Source organism: Pseudopodoces humilis, chromosome 22 (assembly GCF_049639895.1).
Source record: "Pseudopodoces humilis isolate 2021_Gansu_Grassland_sample_001 chromosome 22, ASM4963989v1, whole genome shotgun sequence".
In the NCBI taxonomy this organism is placed as follows: domain Eukaryota; kingdom Metazoa; phylum Chordata; class Aves; order Passeriformes; family Paridae; genus Pseudopodoces; species Pseudopodoces humilis.
The window spans coordinates 3,142,350-3,167,731 of record NC_142221.1 but is presented as its reverse complement, the minus strand read 5'-3'; the positions used below and the strand labels follow the sequence as shown (position 1 = coordinate 3,167,731).

Genomic DNA, 25,382 nt, shown 5'->3' with positions numbered 1-25,382 from the left:
GGCTGGAGGAAAAGGAGCTGGGGACAGGTAAAGGACAGGCAGGAAAAGGGGGAAAAGCACCCAGAACTGGGGATGGGAGGTGGAACGAGCTGGAAAAGGCTCTGCTGGCCCAGGGGCTTTGCTTCTGTGGAAAGGGACAGGCTGGAGTTTAACAGAGGATTTAGGACAGGCCTAAGGTAATCCCAGGCTTTGGATTTATCTCTGAATGTGGATAGGCTTGGAAGGAGAATGAATCTCCAGCAGTGTTTTGAGGGTGTTTTGGGGTGTTCAGAGATGGGAGGGACTCAGCAGAAGCTCCTTCCTTTGACTTTGGAAGGCACTGGGAGGGAAATTCTCCCAGTTTGGGTCCTGGGGAAGGGGCAGCAGGGTCTCCCAGCCTCTGTCCCATTCCTCCTGGGCAGCTCCAGGGAAAATTCCTGTTGCTGGGATCACCAGCAGAGCGAGCCCACACATCAGGTCCTGGTCAGGAGCACGAGAATCCATCCTTGTGCCAACTTCATTTGCTGATCTCTATCCCTTAATGCTCAGGAGCTGTCTGCAGGCCTTGGGTATCTCTCTATAAATCTCTAAAACCCCTAAATGACACCAGTGCTGCTTCCCAGGGTTAATCAAACCCCCCAAAAAATGAAATTATAACATCCAGGGGAAGCTTCAGTGTTTTTAGAGCTCTCCAACCCTCTGAGGAGGGGGCTGCAGGTAAAAAGAAAAGCAAATCAATGTTTGTCTGTTCCCTGATGCTGTTACCTCAGGAAAGAAGGATTAGGGCTGGTTCAGAGACCCAAAGGGATGGGAAATGCTGGTGGATAATTTGCACTGCTGCTTTTGAAGATGTGCAGCCAAACCTCCTTGGACTTCTCAGAGAAATGCAGAAATAAATTTTAAAAGAAATGAAGGTGAGGTTTCAAGGTGCTGATCTGGTCTGGAACTGAACAAACCACGGGCTAGATTTAAAAAATAATTCAGCAAGAGGTGAGCAACCCATCTGTGGGTTCACCTGGTAATGACCTCAGTGGATATGTGGTGCTGGATCCTGGAATTCTGGATCCTGGAATTCCAGCTGAAACAATGGACATGTGGTGCTGGATCCTGGAATTCTGGATCCTGGAATTCCAGCTGAAACAATGGACATGTGGTGCTGGATCCTGGAATTCCAGCTGAAATAATGGACATGTGGTGCTTGATCTTGGCTATCCCTGCTGAAATAACAGATATGGGGTGCTGGATAATGAAATCCCATCTGAAATGATGGATTTTGGGTGCTGGATGACAAAATTCCCGCTGGACTAAGGGGCTGAGGGCAGGGGCAGAGCTCAGGGCTGTCCTGAGGTGCTGCTTTGGGTAAATGTGGGTGGATGGGCACCGTGTGCCCAGGGAAAGATGCCCCTGACTTGGTACCTGGTTCTGGCTCTTTTCAGAGCTCCCCAAACTGGAAAACTCCGTGGGGAGAGGAGGGAGTGGGGATGTGAGGAAAGGTGATGTGTCTGAAGGTGCCTGACTGGAAACACTGGGCTGAGAAATGAAAATGAGTCAGGGCAGAGCCCACTCTGAGCTGGATTGGATTCCTCCAGTGATTCATCCCCAAAAATGATGGATTTTTTTTCCTTTCTGTATTTAGGGAGCAGCTCAGCCTCGGGAAGACTGTGGCCTCTTGTCTGGAGTGCTTTGGGACAGCTGGGTGGTGCCCACAGCTCCCTGAATTCTCATTTCTCCTCATTTCTGCTCCAGCCAGAGGAGGAAAAGCCAACAAATGGAAGGGTTTGTCACTCCTGGAACCTGGAATCCTGGGGAAGCAAAGGGGAACCTACAGAATGGGACTTTTTTTAATTTTTTTTTTCTTTTTGCCACAAAATCTAGCAATGGAAAGAGCTGCTTTGAAGTTGTGTGCCGTGGCTAATTGACAGAAATATTAGAGATGGGAAAACGGGGATGAAAATTGTTTGCTAAAGGGAAATCTGTAGGCATTAAGTTTGTTTATCTTTCTTTTAAAGGGCTACTAGAGGATGATTCAACCAAAATGTCTTGGGATGCTTTAATCCATTCCTAGACCTGGGAATAATCCTGGAATGACAGTGATTTTGGGTGTGCTTGGATGAACATTTTCCTTAGTTTTTTTGGTTATTGATGTATTTGAAGAAGCTCTTTTTGCTGTTCTTGACCAGATTTAATTCCAGATAGGCCTTGCTCTTCCTTATCTCATTTTTCTTACTCTGATGGCATCTCTTATCAATCAAAATGAACACCCCAGGGGTGTAGATGGAAATTTTGGGATCAGGCACCCAGGCTGAACCTCTGGAGCTGCTGCTGGGTGATTTGGCTCCATAAATTTGTGACCTTTAATCTTCAGTCATGATTATGATGGACAAACCCAAGCTGGAAAATGAAGTTTGTGGTGTCCAAAGGAGCCCTTGTGGGGTCAGGGGGAGTTTAGGAACTTCTTCAGTGCTTGACCCTTGTGGAGATCAGAGGGAAGTGCTCCCTGCTCCTGGGCAGCTCCTGGTTTCACACAACACTTTGTGTATCCCCAGGGATTATCTCCTGGAGTCCAGACAGATTATCTGGGTTTAGCCTGAGCCAGCGCCTGCAGATCAGAGGGAGAGGGGGAATTCAGCCCCAGGATGTGAGCAGGGAATGGCAGCTCCTCCCTGGCACTGGGCACCCAGAGGGGAAGGGCAGCTGAGTTCAGCCTCCTCACCAGGCAGCACGGAGCAATTTATCCTGAATTTCATGGCTTGGGATGGCTCAAACACATCCAAAGCTTGGCCTCATTACCGTGGAGCTGGAGAGGAGGCAACAAGGCTGGAAAAAGAGGAGGAGTGGAAAGTCTGTTCCCTTTATAAAGCTATTTCCTCTTTTAAACAGAGCTGTGAAACATCCAAACATGCACAAAAACAAACCCCACCTTGTGCTGCCTGCTCTTTCCACGGATGGGGCTGCTCCTGGTGCCACCTCATGGCAAAAAATCCCATTGGAATTCCCACTGGAGCAGCTGGGATTTGGGACAATTGCCTGCCCAGCTCCTGCTTTTTGGCCTGCAAAGCCCAAACAAGTGCTCAGAGGGGTGGGAGTTTGTGTTTCTGTGTGTTGTGATTTGTTTCTCTGGGGGGAAAATGTAACTCTTCAAAGAGGTTTTTGTGTTTGGGCGGTACCTGTTGAATATTTTCATCATGCCTGGGTTCTAATTAGAGCATTCATTACATGTTCTACCTGAAAACTTGGGGTATTCTGCTATCAGTGATGATGGGCCGCCCACCATCACCACCCTCAAAAAATGTGAGTTTGGAATTCAAACCAGAGTTTTCAGGAAGGTTTTGGGGAAAATGCTGCCACTGTGCAGGGTAGGAATGGGTGTGAACAGTCCTGGATAATGCACTGAACTCCTTGTTCAAATTAAAGACCACCCAGAGCTCTGAGTTTGGGACAGTGTTGAGCTCTGGGATTCCAGATGTGAAGTTTCCTCTGTGGATAAATGGAGAGTTTAATTTGCCAAGTCTCTCCCTCCAAAAAGTCTCTTCAGGGCTAAATCCTCGATTTTTTTAAAGCTGAATTTGGAAGCAATCCTTTCCAGGCCAGGAGGTGTGGGATTATAAATGAGGATTGGGATTTGGGATCTCATTTGGGAGCAGAACAATTGATAAAAGTGGAGTTAATGGCAGAGATGCAATCGTGTTTACAGATTTTGAAGGAGTAAAGGCTGGCATTAAGATTGTGGAGAGAAAATGTGTACTTTATAGATGTGTTCTCCTCATAAATGATATTGGAAATCATTCCTGAGAGCAGCTGCCTGTCCTAATTATTTATACAACAGCCCAGGTCATTTTAATTTTTCATTTTAGCCTCTTCCCCTCAGCTGGCCATGGGGTGTAACTGGTTATCAATAATTATTTCAAATTTATCCCAATTCTTTCAAAGCACACAACAGTGGCCTTTTGGCTGAATGCTGGTGATGGCATTTCACAGCACATAAATGAGGTTTTTTTACATTACCTATATCCCTTAAGCCTTTTTCTTTCTTTTGGAAGCTCACAAACCTGTCCTCCATCCTATAAACAACAGCCAGCTGGGCTCAAGATGCATCTAGGCATGAAAACACTTCCATAAAATGCTGTTCCTTAAGGAAATTTGGCCTCCAGCCTCTGCTGTGTTCCTCTGGCTGGTCAGACGTGCCCCTGGCTGGCTGCTGCAGGGATTTGGGGTTGGCATCAGCCCCCCCAGCTGCTGTGACCCCTCCTGGAGCTCCCAGCACATCATCTGCTCCTCTCCCACTGCGGGGCTGGCTCCCCAAACTCGGCACGTGGCTGCTGGAATTTTCCTGTTGGCCACCACAAGCTGATTTCTGTGTTTCTGCTGCTGTTGAGGAGAGGCAAACAGGTCTGTGCAAGCTCCCAAATCACCTGGGAAGCAACTGGGAACTCAGACTTCCTGCTCAGCAGGAAACCCTGGGCCAGGCTTTCTACCTTGCATCTGATCAGGGTCCAGGTTTGGATCTGGGGTCAGTCTGGAGCAGGGAAAAAGGGAGGTGTGGGAATTCACTGCTTAATTCACTTTAATTTCCTTGTCTGCTCTTGGTGCTTTAGGTACCCCCTGAGGCTGAGTGCCTCTGGGAATGGCTGGGCTTGGTGTCCAGGGGTTTGGGATTTTCTCCCACTGCTGGAGAAGGCATTCCAGACACTCATTCCCAAACACTGCTTGTGTGGCCAGAAATCTGGGAGGGGAAGATCTCAAATCCTGGCATTTGGGGCAGAAATGGGACCCCACACCTGGCAGGGTGAGCAGACATCCAGGGAAATCCTGGACTCAGCGATTACTTTGGTGCCATAATCAGGGATTATTTGGAATCACAGGATTATAGAATGAGTTGGGTAGAAAGGGACCTTAAAGATCACCAAATTCCGAGCCCAAGGGACAAGGGAGGGGATTTGCAACCCACAGGCTCTGCTGGTGCTTTCACCACCCTGGTTCCAAGTCCAAATTCTTGGGATACTTCACAGTCTGAACACATGGAGGGGAGAGAAAGGATCTCCATCGTGGTGTGGAACAGCTTCTGCTCCACAGAGGCAGCTGGGAGCCTGTGGGAAGACCCAGCTGGGAATATTGGGATATTTTAGAGCCAGAGGGAGGATGGACGGTGTCAGGCCCGGGATATTTGGATATTTTGGAGCAGGAGGGAGGATGGACAGTGTCAGTCCCAGGATATTTGGATATTTTGGAGCAGGAGGGAGGATGGACAGTGTCAATCCCGGGATATTTTGGAGCAGGAGGGAGGATGGACAGTGTCAGTCCCGGGATATTTGGATATTTTGGAGCAGGAGGGAGGATGGACAGTGTCAATCCCGGGCTCCACCCCGTGGGTGCTCAGCAGAGGTGGCCGCAGGGCTGTGCAGGTGTTGCCCTGGAAGATTTCGCCTCCAGGCTCCTCCGGGAGATGGAGCACGGTGTGATTTTCCTGCCAGCCTCCAGTCACCCGGTAACCCAGGAAAGGCGGAGCTGGAAGGGGTTTTCACCGGCGGGATTTGCTCGGGAGCGCCGCTGGCACCGTCCCCACACGTGCTGAGCTGCTCCTCGCCTCTCTGCCTCTCACCTCCGCCTGCTGAAAGGCTCTTTCAGCAGGAATCTCTTCCTGCGTGAGGCTCAAACTCCAGCTTTTCCAGTTTCACAGCGCTGCTGGGAGCTGGGGGAAGGTATCTCAGCAGGTTCAGAGGGAAAGGAGGGATTTCCTGCAGCTCTTCCCCGCTCAGTCCTTAGAAAACCTTCCCTGAGCGGACTGGGAGCATCCCTTTCCCATTGCTTGACCCGGGGGGTTTGGCCTCCTGTCCTTTAAGGTTTTGATGTGTTTGGCATTGATTATCCATCCAAGTAACTCTCATTCCACCAGGTCAAAGATTTATGGCTAAAACTCATCGTGTCCATCCGACAGCCAAAAAATCAGGCACAGAATGAGCAGAACTCCTTCACTACCCTTGTAAGGGACCTTGCCCAGGAGTGCTGGGTGACCAAACCCACAAAGAAATTGGAGTCCAAAGGGTGGGAATTAAGTGTTTTTTCCCCTGTGGATGGTGAGGCTGCTGCTGTGCAGGGAGAGTGGGGAGGGCTGGGACACTGTGGTGTGGCCCGGGGTGTGGGCCCGGGGAGCTGGGACTGTCACCTGGCTGTGACATCAGTGCTGCCAGCAGCGCCCTTCAGGTCTTTGGTGGCACTGACAGAGAAAGTGTTGACACCAGCAGCGTCTTCAAAGCATTTCTTTAAGGGAAAGGGCTGGATTTTGCTGTTTTTTCTTTCTCTGGTCTCCATTTAATCTGATTTTGGTGTTGCAGAGGGGTCTGCAGCATTGTGGGCCACCCAGTTCTGCAGTGTGATGTGTCCTCTCCTGGGACCTGAGGGCTGGGGATGGTGTAGGAAAGGAGATTTGAGTTTTTTCTATAGAATCAGAGAAAGGCTTGGGTGGGAAGGACCCTTAAGGATGATCCAGTTCCAGCCCCGAGCACTGCTCTGGTACTGCTGCCCCACAGTGCCAGAACATTTCAAGTTGGGTTTCAGCAGTGTGATTTATCAGTTGTCACTGGTGTGGGGAGGATGGACTGAGTGGAGAGAGCCCCAGGAGCTGGGCTCAGTCAGGTGTGCAGAGCAGGACCAGCAGCTCCATCCTTCCCATCCCAGAAGCTGGATCTTCCATCCAGCCAGAGCTGGGTTTTGCCACCACAACTCCCAACTATCCTGGGAAGGGAAGCACCTTCCCTTTCCACTCCTCGTTTGCACTTTTACCCTTTGTGCGTGCTCTTTATTGCCAAATCCTTGCGTTTTCCACCCTCCACGTGCCCCATCTGATGGAATCACAGAATATCCTGAGCTGGAAGGGACCCACAAGGATCGAGCCCAAGAATCCCAGCCCGTGTAGGAGTCTGGGAGCTGGGACCGTTCCCTGGGGAGCCTCTCCAGTGCCCGGCCACCTTCTGGCTGTAAAATCTTACCCTGATATCCCACCCCAAGCTCCTGTCACAGCTCCAGCCCTTCCCTGTCACCCGCCGGCAGCGGGGACATCAGCTCCTCCTGAGCCCGAAAAACGCAGGGAAAAGAGAGGAGACGGGAGGGGGAAGAGGCGGAAAAACTCCGTCTGCTGCTATTGCAGCGGGGGGAAAGGCGAGGAAAAAAAAACCTCTTTTGGGGGCCGGGACACGGCGCTGGAAGCGGCGGCGGGGGCGGGGGCTGGCCCGGGCTGGGGGGGCTGCTCCGCCCGGCCCTGATTTGCTGCGCTGCTCCGAGATTGACAAACTCCTGCCTCGGGTTTAAAAGAAGGGGGAAAAAAGGGCGGTGTGGGGAGAGAAGGGAAAACTTTTTTTCGGCAGCCCGGGAGCAGGCAGGGCCGGAGCTGAGCGCGGCGGAGCCCCCGCACCCTCCGCCCGCCCCATGGCTTTATAAAGGGCTGCTCCCGTGGGGGGGCTGCCGGGGGGGCTGAGCGCCTGCTCTGCGCTTCTAGATAGAGCTTGGATTTGGGGTTTTTATATTATAATTATTATTTTATTATTATTATTATTATTATTATTATTCTGAGGTTTTTTTTTTTACCCCCCCCCCCTCCCTCGAGCTGTCCCGAGCTGGTGCCCCGTTTTTTGGGGGAGCATGGATACGCACACGCGCTGGAAAAGGCGCAGTTGGATACGGAGCTGCTCGGTGCCCGCTGCGCTGGTGCTGTTGGGTGCCCTGTCCCTCGGCCGGGCAGGTAAGGGGGGTCCCCGAGCCCCCCCAAACCGCGTGGGAGATGCTGCGGGGTCGTGGGGGAGTGGGCGAGGGGGGCTTTGGTGCGGGGCAAAAAAAACTCTTGGCTTTCCTTCCTCCCGTATATTCCAGCAGAAAAAAAAAAGAAAAAAAAAAAAAAAAAAAAAAAAGAAGGAAAAACCACCCAACAAAACCCACCCAACCTCCTTTAGCTGCCCGACTCTCTGAATGCCATTTGTCAGGGGGCCCGTAAAAGGGGAAAAAACTTAAAACAATTCTTTATTCGCCTTTCTTAGAGCAAGAGCTGCCTCTTGCCGGGCTGCTTTTTCCGGAGGAAAGGTCGGGGATGAGTTTCTGGAGGCTCTGGTTCTTTCTATCTCGCTGTGGATATATATGTGAATGTATATTTAGTCCCCTGGAAACCTCCGGGCTTGCGTAGTTCCTCCTCCTTGAGGAGCTGAAAGTTTTTTTGTCCCGCAGGAATCTGCTCTCCCTCCTCACATCAAAGCTCGGGACACAAAAGCTTTGGAGCTGCTCGGGGATCCCAAAGCTCGCTGCCCCCTCGCCAACCCCAATCCCGCAGGGTTTCTCCCTAAATCTTGGGGCTGAGTGCAGCAGGAGGAAGCTCTGAACTTCCAGATGTGCAGCAGCACAGAAAACCACTGGAATGTCTTTTTTTTTTTTTTTTTTTTTTTTCTCCCTAATGGTGCAGAAGAGAGACTAAACCCACTCCTGTTTCCACTCGGGATCGTGCAGTTCGCTCCCACAGCTCTGCTTCCCAAATTTCTGCCTTCCCCGGGTGGGCTGGGAAATGCCACAGCACAGGGAGATTTTGTGGGGCTGCTGGAAAAGTTTGCTGGGTGTTTGCAGAGCCTTTTCCCGGTTTGCAGAGGACACTCGGAGCCATCGGCGCTGCCGAGCTCTGTCTGTGTTGGATTTCAGGGGAACGAGTGCGGAGCGGGGTTTGTTGGCCGAGCCTGGGTTTGAAATCTGAAAAGTTAAACTCCAGTTCTTCGGGGTAACTTGAGAAGCCGAGAAGTGCCTGAAGAGCTGGGCTGTCTGAGATTCAGCTTCCCTGCCCGGATTTTGGTGTTCTGGGGGTGTTTTTTCGCTGGGAGGAGCTGGCAGTGGGGCGTGCAGGGTTTGTTTGAGTGGTACCAGCACAAACACCGCTGCGATTCTCTGTGTAAAGCAGCGGGGCTGCAAATTATTTTCATTTCTGGGCTCTTCAAATGACCTTAAGGAAGAAGAGGTGGGCGTTGGAGGAATGCTTCCCTTAAGGCTTTTCTTGTGGAGGCTGAGCAGGGTGGAAAAACTCAATGAATAAAATGTCCTGAACATCCCTGCAGGGAGAGCTGGGGACGGTGGGAGATCCCAGAATTTGTCCTGCAGAGGAATTGGGATGTTGGAGCTGTTTTCCAGCTGGCAGAGCACTGGAATGACACCAGCTCCTCTTGTCAGGCCGCCTGCTTGGGTACTTTGTATCAGCTGAAAATTGAATTATCACCAGACCCACTCTGTTTCAAAGAGAAAACAACAAATTTCTCCTTTCACTCTTGCCCTTGCTGACGCTTTAACGCTTCCAGAGCATCCTCAGGCACTTCCCTGGCTGTGTTCATCCTTCAGAGAGCTCCCACACCGCTTTTTAGAGCTACCAGGTGACTTTGGAAACAGCTTTTGGGGGCAGCTGCCGGAGCAGAGGATGGCTGGGAGCTTTTGTGGGGCCAGCGTGCAGCTCTGAGGAATGACTCTTGTGGTGAAAGGCTTTGAGTTTTCCTAATGAGCCGCCTAATAGGACATCAAATCATTTGGATGAGGGAGGAGCCAGTCTGGGGCTGCTGATGGCGTTGACTAATGGTCTTGATGGCTTTTTTTTTTTTTTTTTTTTTTTTTTAATAATTTTTCCACGTTGTCTTTGGTTTTGTTTCAGCTCAGAGGGTGTTTGAGTTTCAGGATGGTTGGTTTCTCTGTGTGGAGAGGTGAAACTCCCCTGTAATCTGTGGCATGGCACCTGGCACAGAGGATTTCCAGCAAATTACAGGGAAATAACAATGTCAGAGCTGCCTCCCACCACTGCCCATCCAGCTCAGATTTTCCCATATTTGCACAGATGATGTCACACCAAAATCAAACCCACAGACAAGGCTGGAACCCGTCTCTGCTTTTACAAATCCCTGTAAAAACCAAATCGGGTTTCTGGGTGAAACTTTTTGGAGGCAGCAATTTCCTTTAGTGGCAAAGAGTAATGACGATCCAAACTAAAATAAAAATGCTGGAAATTATGTGGTATCCTGTTACCAGCTTCTCCCCTTGGCTCTTCCCCAGTCACCTAAACCAAAAAATCTTTACCCAGCCAGTTAAAAGTGAGGTTTTATAAAATATTTTGCCAATCAAAAGTGTTGATATTGTTTTACAAGGAGAAATCTGACTTTGTAAGTCTGGAATGGATGGCAGTTCCAATTTCCCCTGTAAAAACTGGATTATGCTGTCAATGCCAGGCTGCAATGGGAATTTGGAAGTTAAAAACACCCAGCTGTGGGACATGGCCTGGCCAGGGGACAGCAGAGGGCTTGTCTTGTTCTTCCTGGGCTTGTCTTGTTCTTCCTGGGCTTGTCTTGTTCTTCCTGGGCCAGGAGGAAAACTCCGTGCTGAGCATCCCCTGATCTCAGGGAATGCTGAGGAGCTGATCCTGTCAGCTTCCTCCAAACTTGGGAATGGGAGGAATCCCATTTCAAATCCCATTTCTTCTCTTTGGGGTAACTCTAAGGCAAAACCTGCTGGGCAGTCGCTGATTTTTGGTGTGCACACAGGGACAGAGTGAGGACTCAGCTGGCTCTGGCCAAAACATGTTTTTAATGGCAAGTTTAAATAAAAAAGCTGCCTTGGTGTTGTTCCTAGTGCTTATTGTGCACCCTGGGAGAAATCAGGAGGGGCTGGAAAGGGGTTGTGAATCCTTATTTTAAATGGGTGCTGTCCCTGCCCTTTAGGATTTGGAATTGGAGACGGATTTTTCAGGTTGATTCCTTTTATGAAATAGAGTTTAATCAAACTGGTGGCTACCCATCTCTGCTGAGCTGAGGGCAGCAGTGCAGGGCTTGTGCTGATGTCTCCCACAACTGGGGGGGACTCAAATATCTGCAGTGGAGATACCAGGTGTGGAGCTGGGACAGCCCTGCTGTGCCTGGGGACTTCATCTGTGTTCCTTTGGCTGTGGCTGCAGCAAGTGCTCAGCACGGAATCCCTGGGGTTGGAAAAGACTCCCAAGGGCACCGAGCTCAGCCTTTGAACACCACCCTGGCAATGAAACACCAGCAAATCACAGCTTGAGTTCTGCGGGAGATTTTCTCTTGTTCTCCTGTCCCAGAGGCCCTGAGTGGCACAGAGATGTCACAGGCAGTGCCTGGCTGCCTTTCCTCTGCCCTGGAGCTGTGCTCAGCTCCTGGTGCTGGCTGTCCCTCTGAGTCCTCCTGTCCCAGCCTGTCCCCAGGATCTGCATTCTCACGCCTGCTTTGAGTCACATTTCATTTCTAAGATGAGACAGAGGAGCAGGAGGAGTTGCTGAGGAACATGTGAAGCGTCATTTAGAGATGTTTTGAGTTTTGTCTGGACTTCAGGAAAGATCTGGGAGTGCTTTCCAGGAAACTGCTCCTCACTCCAAAGGGTTCATCTGCTGGGGAGTTAAAATTGGCCTTTAATTCTCTCCGTAATCGCTTTTTGTGTCGTGTCCTGCTCCCTGGACCTGCTGGATCTGGGTGCTGGGGTTGCCCTTCCCGAAGTGGTGGTGGATGGATGCCATCCATGTGGAAATCTGCACTTGGGAGAACTGCAGGGAGCAAAGAGCTGGGAATGCTTTCACAGGGATTTTGGGGCTTTCTGGCCCTGTCCAGCCTGGCCTTGGACACTTCCAGGGATCCTGGGGCAGCCCCAGCTGCTCTGGGCACCCTGTGCCAGGGCCTGCCCACCCTCACAGAGAGGAATTTCTTCCCAATATCCACTCTAAACCTATTTTCTGTCAGTTTAAAGCCATTCCCCCTCACCCAAAGCCCCTCACAAATTCTGTTAACACTTGAAGGGGCTCTGAGGCCTTTCTGGACTCTTTGGGATGAGCAGCTCCATTTAGAACTGGTGCTCTGCTGTCATGGGAATTAACTTTAAAGTGAGCAGCCCCTGGGACAGGAGAAGTCAGAATACCAGGATAAATCTGGAATTTCATCCCCTCTGTCCACACTCTCCCACCTCTCCTTTTGCCTGCTGAGTTCAGCTGGGGTTTGATCCTCAAGGTGCAGCCATTGTTCTATAAAATGGAATATAATTTGGAAGAGAAGGGTATAAAATATTATTTGGGTCCTGTGGGGATCGTGGTTGTCAGTTTGTAATACCCAGAGTTTGGTAAATGGGAAGTGCTGGTTCAAGTGAGAAGAATTCTCTGGGAAATAAACCAGGAATAGATCCCAAAGCACACCTGAGGTGTTTTTCATGTGGGGGAAGAATCTGTGCTTTTATCCAGCACTGACTTCCCATCATGTATTTAGGACTCTGCTGGGTCTCTGATGCTGCTGCTGCTCAGGATATTTTTGGGAATGCTGAGGCCTTGAACTGGTGGAATTGGGTCAGATTTGATCAGCAGGATTGGTCCCACAGGAAAATCAGCGTTGGGGGATGTGCACACCTGAGCTTCTGGAGTTCAGGGTGATCTTCCCGCGTAAATTCTTGGATTTCAGCCTCTGTTTTGGGTGGAATGTGTCCATTCTCTTGGATATATGGCAAGGCTGGTTGATAAAAGCAGCACCGGCATGGTGTGGGAGATGCTGTTCCCAAAAAAAGGGGATTCCCCTTGGATCAGCAGCCTGAGGGGAGCTGATGCCATCAAAAGCATCTCCTTTTCCCTTTTCCCTTTTCCCTTTTCCCTTTTCCCTTTTCCCTTTTCCTTTATCCCTTTTTTTCCCTTTTCCCTTTTCCCTTTTCCCTTTTCCCTTTTTTTCCCTTTTCCCTTTTCCCTTTTCCCTTTTCCCTTTTCCCTTTTCCTTTATCCCTTTTTTTCCCTTTTCCCTTTTCCCTTTTCCCTTTTCCCTTTTTTTCCCTTTTCCCTTTTCCCTTTTCCCTTTTCCCTTTTCCCTTTTCCCTTTTCCTTTATCCCTTTTTTTCCCTTTTCCCTTCCCACAGTGAATTCCCTTTCCTTTTCCCTCCCCTCTTCCTTGGGAGAAGTTTCTTCACTTCCAGCCTCACTTTATGTCAAACATTTTACTCTTCCTACTAAATCTGACATGATAGGGACTGAATTTTCAGTCCTTAAAAACACAATAAAACCTTTGTGTGAAACAAAGCAACACCGAGGATGGGAAGAATGAGCAAAACCAGGGGAACAAAAAAAAAAATAAAAAGGTTGAGACATGAAAGAATGGAAACATTTTGTTGAAATCTAATGTTATATGGAAAAAATTGGGTTGGCAACGTGGTATAATTAACCACTGGTTACTGCTGGCAAGTCCCAAGGCTCTTGAAACTCAGCCTAGCACTGACTGAAGCATCCAAATGATGTCGTGGTTTCTCTGTGGACGTGTCTGGAAAATCTGTGGAACTAAAATAAATAAATGAAGGAACTACACAAAAGGCATTTTTGAGGTCGGTTGCTCCAAGTCTGGGCTGTTTTTTGGTGGTTTTTTTTGTCTTTCCAGAAGCCAAGAGGATTCTTAACATCATCTGGAAGCTTTCACAATGATGAGATGTCATTTTTTAAAGGGAGGAAAGTTGTATTAATGTATTTACAACAAAGTTTTTCTTCAAGTTTGTGTAACAAGCCTGAGAGAAAAAGGAGAGTTTGGGGGTTGAGTGAGTGGAAAAGCTGCATCAGGGCTCATTCCTAAACTCTGCTGTGGATTTTCTCCCAGCCCTCAGGCAAACCCCTGGGTTTGCCATGTCCTGGGGGCTGATCCTCATCCCTGTGTGGAACCTGGCCCTGATGTGCCAATAAAATCTGTGTTTTCAGGCAGCTGCAGGAGTCTCTTTCCATCCCTGTACCTCAGCTTGTGTTGGTGATTGATCCTTTCTACTTTAAAAATGCTTTTGCTCCTTGGACTGTTTTGTTTTCCTGTTGGGCAACACCAGTGCCCCTCACCCAGCAAATCCAGGAGTTATTGGATTTTTTTCTTTAGATTTGGGACAAGTTTTTTACAGATTATACCAGAAGCACTGTGCTGTTCTATTGGCTACTCAGAATCCTTTAATTAGATCTAGAAAGGAAACTTGGAGCAGATCCCTTGGGCAGCCACAAAAATCCTTCATTTTACTGGGAAAAAAACCCCTTTTTGGGGTGCAAATTGAAGTGGGATCTGCTGGATGCTGATGAACTGGAGTTTATCTTTAATAATGATATTTTACTTTAATAATGATTTTTTACTTTAATGATTTAATAATGATTTTTTACTTTAAAAATGCTTTTGCTCCTTGGACTGCTTTGTTTTCCTGTTGGGCAACACCAGTGCCCCTCACCCAGCAAATCCAGGAGTTATTGGATTTTTTTCTTTAGATTTGGGACAAGTTTTTTACAGATTATACCAGGAGCACTGTGCTGTTCTATTGGCTACTCCCAGAATCCTTTGAATTAGATCTTAAAGGGAATTTGGAGCTGTTTTCCTAAAGAGGGATGGGATGGATGTTTGGGGGCCTCTTGTTCTCCTTCACCTCAATGAACAGAGGAATCATCTTACTTTAAATTTATATGATGCACATTTATTATTAAATGTATTTATTACACAGATTATTAATAGATATTTGTCTAAATCTCCCTGTCAGCTGGGGGTGACCCCGTGTGCCATCCCTGCCTGGATCCAGCTGTGCATCTGCAGCCAGGGCCACGGGAAATCTTTCAGAATAAATAAAACAAAAAGTGTTTCCTGAGCTCAGCTTTTCAGCAAACTGCTTCAAGGCCTTTTTTTTTTTTTTTTCTCCCTTCTTCTCTTTCTGCTCCAGCTTGCAAAGGAGGGGAGTTTGCAGCGCTCAGGGAGGAGCTGATTAGGAAAGGAGAGGTCACTGAGGGGTCTGCTCAGATTTAGGGACCTGATTTTGTGTTTCTTGTGCCTGTCAGCTGGAGCTGCTGGTTCTGAGTAAGGAAATTGAGGAAGGAGCCACGCTCTGCCTGAGCTCATGAGCCTGGCTGGCCTCTCCTCCTCTGCTTTTCCTCCCTCCACCCCCTTTTTTGTTTCCAAGACAATACTGGAGTAAGAATTCACTGCAGCTGAATTCCTGGAGATGACACTGCCAGTTTCCCAGGATCTCTCATCCTCCTGCAGCGCTTTACACAGGGATTTTTTTGGTGCAGCTCATTCAGCTTTCAAATATGAATTAAGCAGCGAGTTTGTGGGATTTCACTTAATTTTTTTCGTGCTGGATGTGCTGGAATGAGATACCTACTGTGTGTGCTCTGGTGTGCTGCAAGGGAGAGATCTGCTGCGAGGGCTGCAGTTCACCAGCTGAATAATGCAAGCATTGTTTGGGTGCCCTTATTTCCAGCTTGCACCATTAAAAGTGAATAGAAAGGTCAAGGAGATGAGTCACAGTGAACACAAGTGTCATTCTGCTCAGGAGAAACGCGAAAAAGGAGCTTCCAAGCGAGGTGTTTCAGCTGGTGCCAGCTCTGCTTCGCTGGACCAGCGGGGAGTTACGAGAGGAAACCTTGGCTGGGATCTGCTGGAGTGTTCAAACACCTAAAAACAGCAGCGAGGGGCTGGGGCTGGGCTTTGGCAGCCGGAGCTGCAGTGGGCTCTGCTCGGAAAACCCGGGCGATGCTCTGGAAAAGCTGGGCTCTGTGCTGCTGGCCTGGCAAGGCTGGCAGCTCTTCTTCTCTTGTACAGCCACTGGTACCCACAGGGAAACAATTCCTCCAGATCCATGTGGAAATTCCTAATGCTCAGCCAGCATCACCTTCCCTCAGCTTTTAGAGCCAGGGTGGGGTGAAGGTGCTCTTGGAGAGGGACTTGGGACAAGGACCCAGGGAAAGGACAAGGAGGAAGGGCTTTAAACTGCCAGAGGGCAGGATTGGATGGGATAACGGGAAGGAATTGTTCCCTGTGAGGATGTTGAGGCCCTGGCCCAGGTTGCCCAGAGCAGCTGTGGCTACCCCTGGATCCCTGGAAGTGTCCAAGGCCAGGCTGGAATGACCCAGGATAGGGGAAGGTGTCCCTGGATGAGCTTTAAGGTCCCTCCCAACCCTAACCATTGTGTGATTCCAGGATTATCCCTGAAATTCCGGTGGGATTTTGAGTGGTGGGGTCCCCATCTCTCCCTGCAGCATCCCAGGGAAGGATTGGAGCAGCGACTCCCTGGATCTGAGGGCACCTGGAGCTGAGCCCTGCCCGGCCCTTTGCAAATGCCCATTTGTAAATGAAGCTTTTTGGATTTCCTGCCCAAATCCTGATCCAACACCCCCCAGGCAGCTGGGAAAGCACTGGCAGAGCCCTGGGAAGGGGAATGTGGCTCGTGGGCTGCACGTGTGGAAGGGCTGAGGAGCTGGGGGGGCTGTGCCAAGTGGGTGGGATGGGCTGGGGACCCGGCCAGAGCTTTTCCCTTTAATTGCTGCTGGAATTGCACTGGAACAGCAGCAGTGGCCAGGGCACAGAAGGAGTTCAGGGCTTGTTAATGCTTTTTTAATGGGGTGGAGTTTAAATCCTGGGCTCCTGTACCTGTGGGTTTCCTTTTTTACACTCTCCGCTGGGTTTATCAGTTTGGCTCATTGCTTTTCCCAGACCTGGCAAGGAAACAGCCCCGGTGCATTTGGGATCGTGGTGTGCTGCCACAGACTCCCCTGCACATTGTCCAGCACTCCTTTGGGTTTTGGCAGCTCTTGAGCCCTGAAAGTACAGAGGAATATTGAAATTTTTGATTTCTAGCCATTGGATTTTTCAGTTCTGAAGTCAGTCTGCTGGTGTAAAATAGATATTCCCCTGAAAAAGAGCGAAAGCTTCAGAATCCTGATTTATTCTGCACATTCAAAACACACCTTCAGTAGGGAACCAAAGCCAAGCCTTTTTCTCGTCCCTCTAATTGGGGCTAATTTCCATAAACAACTTTGCAAATGAATTTGCCAGTTCGGCTTTGATCCGAGGTGGCCAAAAATTCCTCTGGAATTCCAGTGGATATCAAATGTCTGGGAAGTGGGGCTGGTTTGCTGGTGATGCAATAGAATCATGGTTTGGGCTGGGAGGGTGAGGGCTGTGCTGCTGACCGAGGGCTGGAGCTGATTTTGGGAGGCTGTGCCTGGTTGTGGGGTGAAACATTGGGATTGCAATCTTTGTGCTGATATTCCATGGAAATGCAGGATTTCTGCAGAGGGATGAGGGGGTGAGAGGAGTTTTCCTGTTGACAGGGAGGGAGAGGTGTGGCACAGCAGAGCTGATTTTGGGGGGCTGAGCCTGGTTGTGGGGTGAAACTTTGGGATTAGAACCTTTGTGCTGATATTCCATGGAAATGCAGGATTTCTGCAGAGGGAGATGGTGGCAGCAGAGCTGGGATGTGATTCCGTGGGAGAAGCCCTGAAGCAGGGCACAAGCCTCCCTGGAAATGCCCCTAGGAGGGTTTTCCCTGGAAAACACGAGGCTGTCCATGCCTCAAACACAGGATCTGCTGCCCGGGGGCTGCTCAGTGGAAAGCTGTGGATTCCTGGAAGGATCAGCTCTGCTCTCCCTGGGCTCCAAACGCTCATCCTGATGTTTTCCTCATTCCCCTCTCGTGTGTGACAGGGAGGGCAGGTCCCTGTGAGTCCCCCCGGTGTCTGTGCTCCAGGAGAGGCACCAGGGCAGGAGATGGAAGCTGATTTATCCCTCTGGCACTCGGGATCCGATCGGAAAACTGCGAGGAATGTTCTCTCAGCAGGGCTGTCCGGCATCGGGAGAGGCACATTATCACGTCCTGTGCTCTTGGGGGGAGAAAGTCCCTCACTCTGCCTCTCTCAAATGTTTAAATTAAAACAATCTGGCTTTTCTGCAACTCTTGGATGTTTTCCCTGCTGACCTCAGGAGCTGGGATGGGAGGAGGAGCCAACAGACCCGAACTGGCTCTGGGTTTTTATATTTTTTTTCCCCTTCCAGTCCTGAATCCCTGCAGGATGAGCAGAAGAGCAAAACAATGAGGGCCATATCTGCTCTGGAAACACCCATCTTTTCCCAGAGCTCGGTCATTAAGGAGCTAGATCAGGAAGCTGTGAGCCTGGAGGGAGCAGGCACACGCTTTTCCAACCACAGACATTCCCACAGCAGGGGGATGGCAAAGGCTGGGGAGGATCAGCCTCCCACCCCTAAAATGGGACAGCAAAAAACATCTTGGGAGGCTCCAGAGTCTTTGTCAGCCATCCCTAAGGATGCTGGATGTGGCCCCTCATCCCCAAATTCCAAAGGCAGCCGTGCTCTCTGTGCTGGGAATTCTGCTTGGACTCGCTGATCCTTCATTTCCCAACTTCAGTGACTCCAAAAATCATCCCAGGCTTCTGCTCTGACCCTCTGACACTGAGGCTGAGTTTTGTCCTGGCCCAGGGCCCCATGGTGGGGCAGAAATGGGATTTTTTTGGCTCCCTGGCTGTGCCTCAGGCTCTTGCAGCTCTGTCCTGGTCTACGTGGAGCTGGGGGTGGATCCAGGGCTGGGAGCAGCCTCTGTTGACTTTGGGAATTTGGGCATGGAAGGAACACGGCAGCATCGCTCCTGACTTACAAAACTTCCCTTCATCTCTTCCTGCTGCTGCTCTTTGCTGCCCACTGGAGCTTCTGGGGAGTTTTTCCAGCTTTTTACAGTCCTGGGTGGGATTCAGGGCAGGAAAATGCAGTGTTGTTTCTTAGAGCAACAGGGATAACACAAAACTCATCCAGATTTTTCCTGTGAAATAGGAACCAGAGCTTGGTTTGGGTGTGGAAATACCCATAAAAAGAACTTCGGGTTCCTCAGTCGAAGGGACATCAAAATCCACACCAATAAACCCCGGGATGCTCTGAGACACTCAGAGCCCGAGTTAAAGATGTTCTGAGGGGCACTGAGAGCCCAGCAGGGTTTCCCTGCCTGCAGCTCCCTGCTCCAAAGCCTTGGCCAGACCAGCCGGGGCCCTCCTTGCCCTGGGGACGCCGATCCCAAATCCTGAACAGCCGTGCTGCTAAAAGGGGCACCAACCCTGCCAGCCTGCAAAGAGCTGAGCCTCTGCTGCTGCTGCCCCATTCCTGTGGCTGCGATGAAGCTTTTTATGGATTAAGCTGAAACATCTGGTTTTTGGGGGAGTGAAATCTGCCCCGGTCTTTGCTTCAGCTCAGGAAATCGGGGTGGGGTTTGGGGCTGTGTTTGGGTCAGGTTGGTGATTTCTCTGATTGTGGCAAACTCAGTTTTAGTCAATGAAAAGTCTAAAAATAGATGTGGGAGATGGGAGGGAGCTTCTGTGAAACTGAGCTGGGTTCTCTGATGCTGAGTATCAAAAGTGCCCCAAGAAATTCATTTTGGGGGAATTTCCACATTTTTCTTCCCGTTTTATTGAGGCAGGGATGAGAGTGGAGGGAGTGCTGGGGCACACAGGTAAGCCAGGCCTGTGCAGTGTCGTTTGATGCAGGAAAATGTGGAAAATTCTTCTGGGAAGTCAGGCCTGGTTGGGAATAATAATTGGGGAACCCTGGAGGTGAAATAACCTGTGAAGACTCCCAGCGTAGAGGGAAGGGATGGGCGTGAGACAGGAGCTGATTTGAGCTGAATTTGACCTGTAATATCCTGGGGTTTATATTAAATTATTCAATTACTTGTGCATGGCAGTGATGGGCTTACAGCTGGATCTTCTCTGCATCCATGTCCTGGTGGGTTTGGGCAGGAGGAACAAGGAAAAGGGCAGAGTCCTTTCCAAACTCTCACAGTTTGATGTATTTTTTAGGATGATTTCTCCCTTCTCCTTGCTCTGGAATAATCTCTCAGCATGCTTATGAAGGGATCACTCTGAGTGACTTCTTTGCATTATAAGGACAACATTTCTTTTCCTGTAGCTATGGAAAATCTCCTTTCCCTCTGGGTTAGAAATGAGGGCCCAGAAAATGTACTCAGATCACTTTTAACCCCAGTGCCAAGCTGTTTATATACTGCTTACTCAGTGATGAGGAGAACATCAAAATGCTCCGTGTAGGAATCAATCTTCCTAAAATACAGGATAAAATATACCAATAACTCAGCATCTGCCTTGTCTCCAGGCTCCTGAATATTTCCTTCCCTCATTTCTCTCACAGTGCCTTTAACTCCTCAGGGTGCTGAGTGGTGCTGGGCTGTCCTTGGCCACGGGGATTGGTGTAAAAACACCAGCCACGACTTCTCTGTGTTCACAGATGATTGGAAGTGTCATCCTGTGCTTTTCCAGATTGCTGGAATTGTGTTCCTTCCCTCCTTTATCCCAGCTGTCAAACCCAGTGGAATGGGTGGTTCCCAGAGCTGAAGTGACAGAGGGATTCTTGTCTCAGCCTCACCACAACCAGAGCAGGAGCTGAAAGGCAACCCCGAAAATGTGACCCCAAAGATTTGCAGCAGGATGGACCAGCTGCTCATGGGGGAAAATGGGATTGGGCTGGGAAGGGATGGAATGTCTGTCAGGAAAGGTGCGCTGGGGAGCCAAAGATGAATTTTATCTTGGATTTCTTTCCAGCTGTGCATGGCAGGGATGCAGCAGCTTCCCTGGGAAGGGCCTTGCAGTTGTCCTGCTTGTTCCCTGACATCCCACTGCTCTCCAGGGAGTTCTGAATCCACCCTGAACCCTCTGCCCTTCCTTTTCTGTAAGGAAATGCTGTTGTGGGGCTTTTTATTTATACTGATGATAAATCCTCAGGCTCTTTGGGGGAAGGACCCAAAAAAACCCAAGAAAGCCTTGGGCCTGATGATCCTTGAAGCTGATATTCCATAACTCTGTGATGATAATTCTATAATTGCAGAAGTTGGGCAGGGTTGTAGGGAAGCTGCTCTGGTCAGAAGCTGGCAAAACTCCAGGGGTAAAAGCTGGATTTGAGTGCCCAGGTCAGGGCAGAGGAGGACTGAATTTCAGCTTAAACAGCTCTGAGGGAAAGCTCTGAGTTCTTGGCACACCTGGAATTCAGGTGGCTGAGTCTCCTGTGGCAATGGAAGCAGTCACAGTGAATTCCTGGTTCCTGCTGTTTTGCTCCTGGTTCTGGGAATTCTGCAGAGCTCCAGGGAGTTTCCTGGAATTTTGTGCAGCCCCTGGGTGAGAGGCAGAGCTGAGAGGCTTCCTAGGAGAAATAACCCTGCCTGTGCTTTAATGTGTTTATTTTGCACCCTGCCTTTTGCCTCATTCCATGTCCTTGGAAAAGCTTTCCTGGACAATTCCTCCCAGTCATCCCCTGCATTTCTCAGCCACACTTCTCCCTCTTTTCTGATGATACCTTGCAGCATTATTTAGGGACATCCCCAGTTTGCCATTCACCTCGAGGAAATGCCAGCAGAGAATTTGTGCCTAATTTAGGATTCCCCATTTTTAACCTCACATCCCTGATATTCTCTGGGCTGATCCTTCCCCTTCCTCAATGGCCATTTTTGTTATTATCCCAACCTTAACCCAGCCCTGCCTTGCTTTATCATCCCCACAAAAATAAGCAGCCCCATCTCCTTCTGCCCTCTATTGTTCCTCTCTTTTGTGCTAAGTACAGAAATGCCTCTGACCACCCCAGGGCTCCCTGGTTCCCATCCCTCTCACAAAGACACTCTTTTCTCCTTCTCTCTCCTCTTTTCCCCTTCTCTCTCCTCTTTTCTCCTCTCTTCTTTTTTCTCCTGCCTTTGGGGGCTTTGGGGCTCTGCAGAGGAAAAGAGCCCCTGCCTTTTTGTAGCTGTCACTATTTAATTTATTTTATAAATTCCTTTAATTCGACTAGACTTATATTTTTGTTTCCCTCTGACCCTGCTTTTTTCCTGCAGGGAGGAAGTTTTGGAGGAGTTTGGCAGCTGCTTTCCTACCTGGATCACACAACTCTTCTTCTAGGGTTAGGTTGGGAGGAACTTCAATTCCAAGGCTCCAAGCTCTCACAAATATTTCCCATTTGTGGCACTGCACACCCAGAGTTCAGGTTGAGAAGAATTTTATCTCCAGGCTCCAAACTCTCTCAATATTCCCTATTTGTGGGCTTGCACACCTGGACTTCAGGTTGGGAGGAACTTCAATTCCAAGGCTCCAAACTCTCACAAACATTTCCTGTTCATGGGATTGCACGCTTGGAGTCCCAAGTTGTCTTTCCAGCTCTTTGTGTGCTTTCCTCCAAATTTTTGCCTCCCTGGATGTGTAGATTCTGCTGTTCCCTGTTTCCCTGTTGAAAGTAAAATATTTATGAGTATTCATAAATATGCAAAAAATATTAATAAATGTTCGTTTTGGTGGCACCTTCCCTCCTCCTGCCTGGCTGCTTTTCCAAACCCAGGACATCTCCTCATGCAGCCCCTGCCCTGTCTGACACCTTTCTCCAGGTGAGAGATCTCTCCCTGCCATGATTTCTGCTCCTGCTGGGATTCCAAGGATTGATGAACCGAGCTCTTTTCCCACCTCATCAATATCTCATTAGTGAAAATGCCCCTGCTCAGAGCCCTGGCACTCTCCCAGGCACAGCTTTGGGTGGAAATCATTCCCAGCTCTGTTTTCTGTGGCCAGGCTGGGGCAGCATCCCTCGGCCACCTTTGCCATCCATTCCACACCGTGCTTGTCCTGTCAGCCGGATTCTTTGGGATATCTCTGCACACCCAGCTTCAACCCCTGCCAAAATTAAAGCCTCTCCTCCCTCTCTGCCTGTGCTGCTGCCTTGGGCTGATACCTGTGACGGTCCTGGGGTGTTTTTGGGCTGGCTGCATTTCCAGAATCATCTTGGAGTCAGCTGCCATAGAACAGAACTGTTTAGGCTGGAAAAAACTTCTTAATCCCAGCACTAAACCATGTCCCAAAGTCCTTCCAGAGCATCCTTGTCATCACTGGGAAGGGTTTTCTGATCCTGCTTCCATTCCCTGGGTGACATTTTGTTTGTTTGAGTGCCAGGCTGTGCTTGGCACAGGAGAACAGTGGTGTCTGCATCCTGTTTAACCTCCGTGGTTTCCAGAGCCAAATCTCACTCTGAGGTGCTGAAGGAGAAAACCTGGAGGTGAGTTTGGCACAGGCAGCTCTGGGCAGGGCAGGGATGGACGTGACAACAGCTTTGTGTGGATTTTTGGGCAGGGTCCTGCCCCTTGTCTGCTCCACAAACCTGAGGTCATGGTAAAAACTGTCCCGGGTCCATGGGGACATTGGTGGCCGTCCCCAGGGAATGACAGAATCACCCCAGGGCTCTGCTGGAGGCTGGGAAGCTGAGGCAGCTTCTGGTGCTTGAGGGAAAGTGATGATGCTTTTGAGGTGAGAAAACTTCCATTTTCAGGTTTATAAAGCACCTGTTTAATTAAGTCTTAATGGCAAATGTGGGTGATGAAGGAGAGCTTTATTGGTTGCTCAGGTCAGCAGGGCTGATGTTCAGAGCTGCTCAGGAACTGTCTCTTCACTCTCCCTGGCTCCTGCAACCCTGCTCGAGGCCTTTGTGCCGTCAGAACAGAGGAAAATAAATTCAGCAGGAAATTTTGGGAGCCTCTGAAGCAATGAGAGGGATAATGCCAAGGTAAATGCCCTGTGCTGTGCAGAGAGCAGTTGAAGAAGTGGTTGATGTGTCAGGTATTGATTTCTTTGCTGCTTTTTACTGGCCTGTTTTCAACCTGCTGCTTTTTTGCACCCTGTGGAAGGGTGAGAATGATGTGGGCTCTGCTTGTTCTGCAAGACATGGGCAGAGAACAAATCAACCCCAATCTGTTCAGTCCAGCGATGTGGGGTTGATCCTTTGGAGCCAAAAACCTCCTGTGGGGCTGCAGAATTCAGTGCAGGAGCAAAATCTCTCAGCCCTGGGGCGTGGGGCACTGATTTTGCTGCTGGAGATGCCCAAGGTCATTGTGTTGGATCTCGTTTGTGTCTCTGTGCTGTGATTTCACTGCTCAGCACCCTGTAAATGAACGTTTTTGAGCTGTGTTCTTAGAGAAATGTGTTGGTTTTTTTTATTGCCCATCTCTTAGGGCCAGGTTCTGCCAGGCTCATTAAGGAAATTACCACAGAGCAATTGAGGATTGCTGGAAAGCAAAGCCATATATTCTTCCTCAGTGGGATTTAGGGTCTGGAAGAATTCCGTGGGGAGCATCTGGCTGGGCTGGGCTTCTGCACAAAACCTCCCTCTAAAAGCAGATTTATTTCTAAAGCTGGGGTTTGTTTGTTTCCCTTTTGAGAATTCAGTTATCTGATGGCAAACTGGCTCTTCAAAAAGCAAAGAAAAATCAAAATGTGGTCACTGGTCAGTCCCTGCAAGGCAGTGATGGGAATATTGAGTTTTATCTCTTTTTAAATACATTTCACAAAATTGGAAGGGATTTAGGAACCAGCACTTGAAGCAGTGATGGGAATATTGAACTTTAAGTATTTTTTAATAGAACCCAAAAAATTGGGAGAGATTTAGGAATGAGCACCTGAAGCAATGATGGCAATGTTGAGTTTTATCTCTTTTTTAATAGGTTTGAGAAAATTGGAGGGGATTTAGGAACCAGCACCAGAAGCAGTGATGGGTTTTTTAGGAGGCTGCATTTGCAGGGACTGCCTGGAAGAAGTCAGGAAGGAAAAGTCCCCTCTGGAGACTCAGCACGAAGGGATTGAAGTGTTGAAGATTTGCTCAGATTGGTGAATTTCATCGCATTTTGTGTGGGACTCGAGAGTTGAGGTCTGCTTTGGGTGCCCTGCAGGAACTCCAGGAAAGGCCCATCCCAAAAGCTGCTGTGTGAAGCAGAGGGGCCTAAAATCGCCACTTCCAGGGCCACAGCCTGAGGCAGCCAGGAGTGGGCATTTCTGACCCTCTGCCCATTCCCAGAGGAGGCAGAGCCATCTCTGCTCCATCCCCTTGTCCCAGTCCCCCCGGGATTTTCCCAGGGGAGCAGCAGGGCTGGGACCTCACTCCAGTCCCACTCTCCCAGCAGCACTGACAAGGAGAGCTCAGTGATTTTTATAACTGTCATTGGCCCCTAATTAGATGTTTGATGCCAAAGTAATGATCATAAAAGGCTCTTTATTTCAAACAAACCCATGTGAATAATTATGTAAATATTTGTCTGGGCCAGCCTTGGGTTGAATCCTGGGAAAGCTTTTTGGATGAGGATCTTGGATATTTCTTGTTGGCTTTTATAGGAGCATGTTTCAATTTTTTAGATGCTATCTTTGGGTCTGAGGCCTCCTGTGTGGAGAATGGAAGACCTGAAATGACATCTCAGCTCTTAAATGCAGCAGACATTTCCAATGTCACCTTGTAACCAGCTTTATAGGGAATATCTGAAAGGAGGGAAGGGAAAGAACATGCAGCTCTGACCCAGATCCCCTAAAATCACCCCTGGGAACCCCATTGTGACAGCTCTGGGTTCCAGGCAGATGAAGCCAGGATTTTATAGGAATATTGGTGAGGAAAGATCCATCAGCTCTTGGAATGGTAGTGAGGGATGGGTTTTGGGGTGGCTTTGCAGCCTGGGAGAGGTTTGGACCCCCATAAAGGGGATCTATGGAGAGGTTTGGATCCCCATGGAAGGGTTTGGATCCCCAGGGAGGGGTTTTTATCCCCATGGAAGGGTTTGGATCCCCA

At 49.4% G+C, this 25,382-nt stretch overlaps 1 protein-coding gene across 3 annotated transcripts in view; it reads left to right on the top strand.

The window, feature by feature from the left end:
• Positions 1 to 7,585: 7,585 nt before the first annotated feature.
• Positions 7,586 to 25,382, top strand: part of COL5A1 (collagen type V alpha 1 chain) — a 132,427-nt gene continuing 114,630 nt past the window's right edge. For all 3 annotated transcript variants that reach the window (XM_014258008.2, XM_005529211.3, XM_088065622.1), the window contains exon 1: positions 7,586 to 7,714. In XM_014258008.2, the coding sequence (XP_014113483.2) occupies positions 7,615 to 7,714 (100 nt within the window). In that variant the 5' untranslated portion in view covers positions 7,586 to 7,614. The remainder of the gene's footprint in view (positions 7,715 to 25,382) is intronic.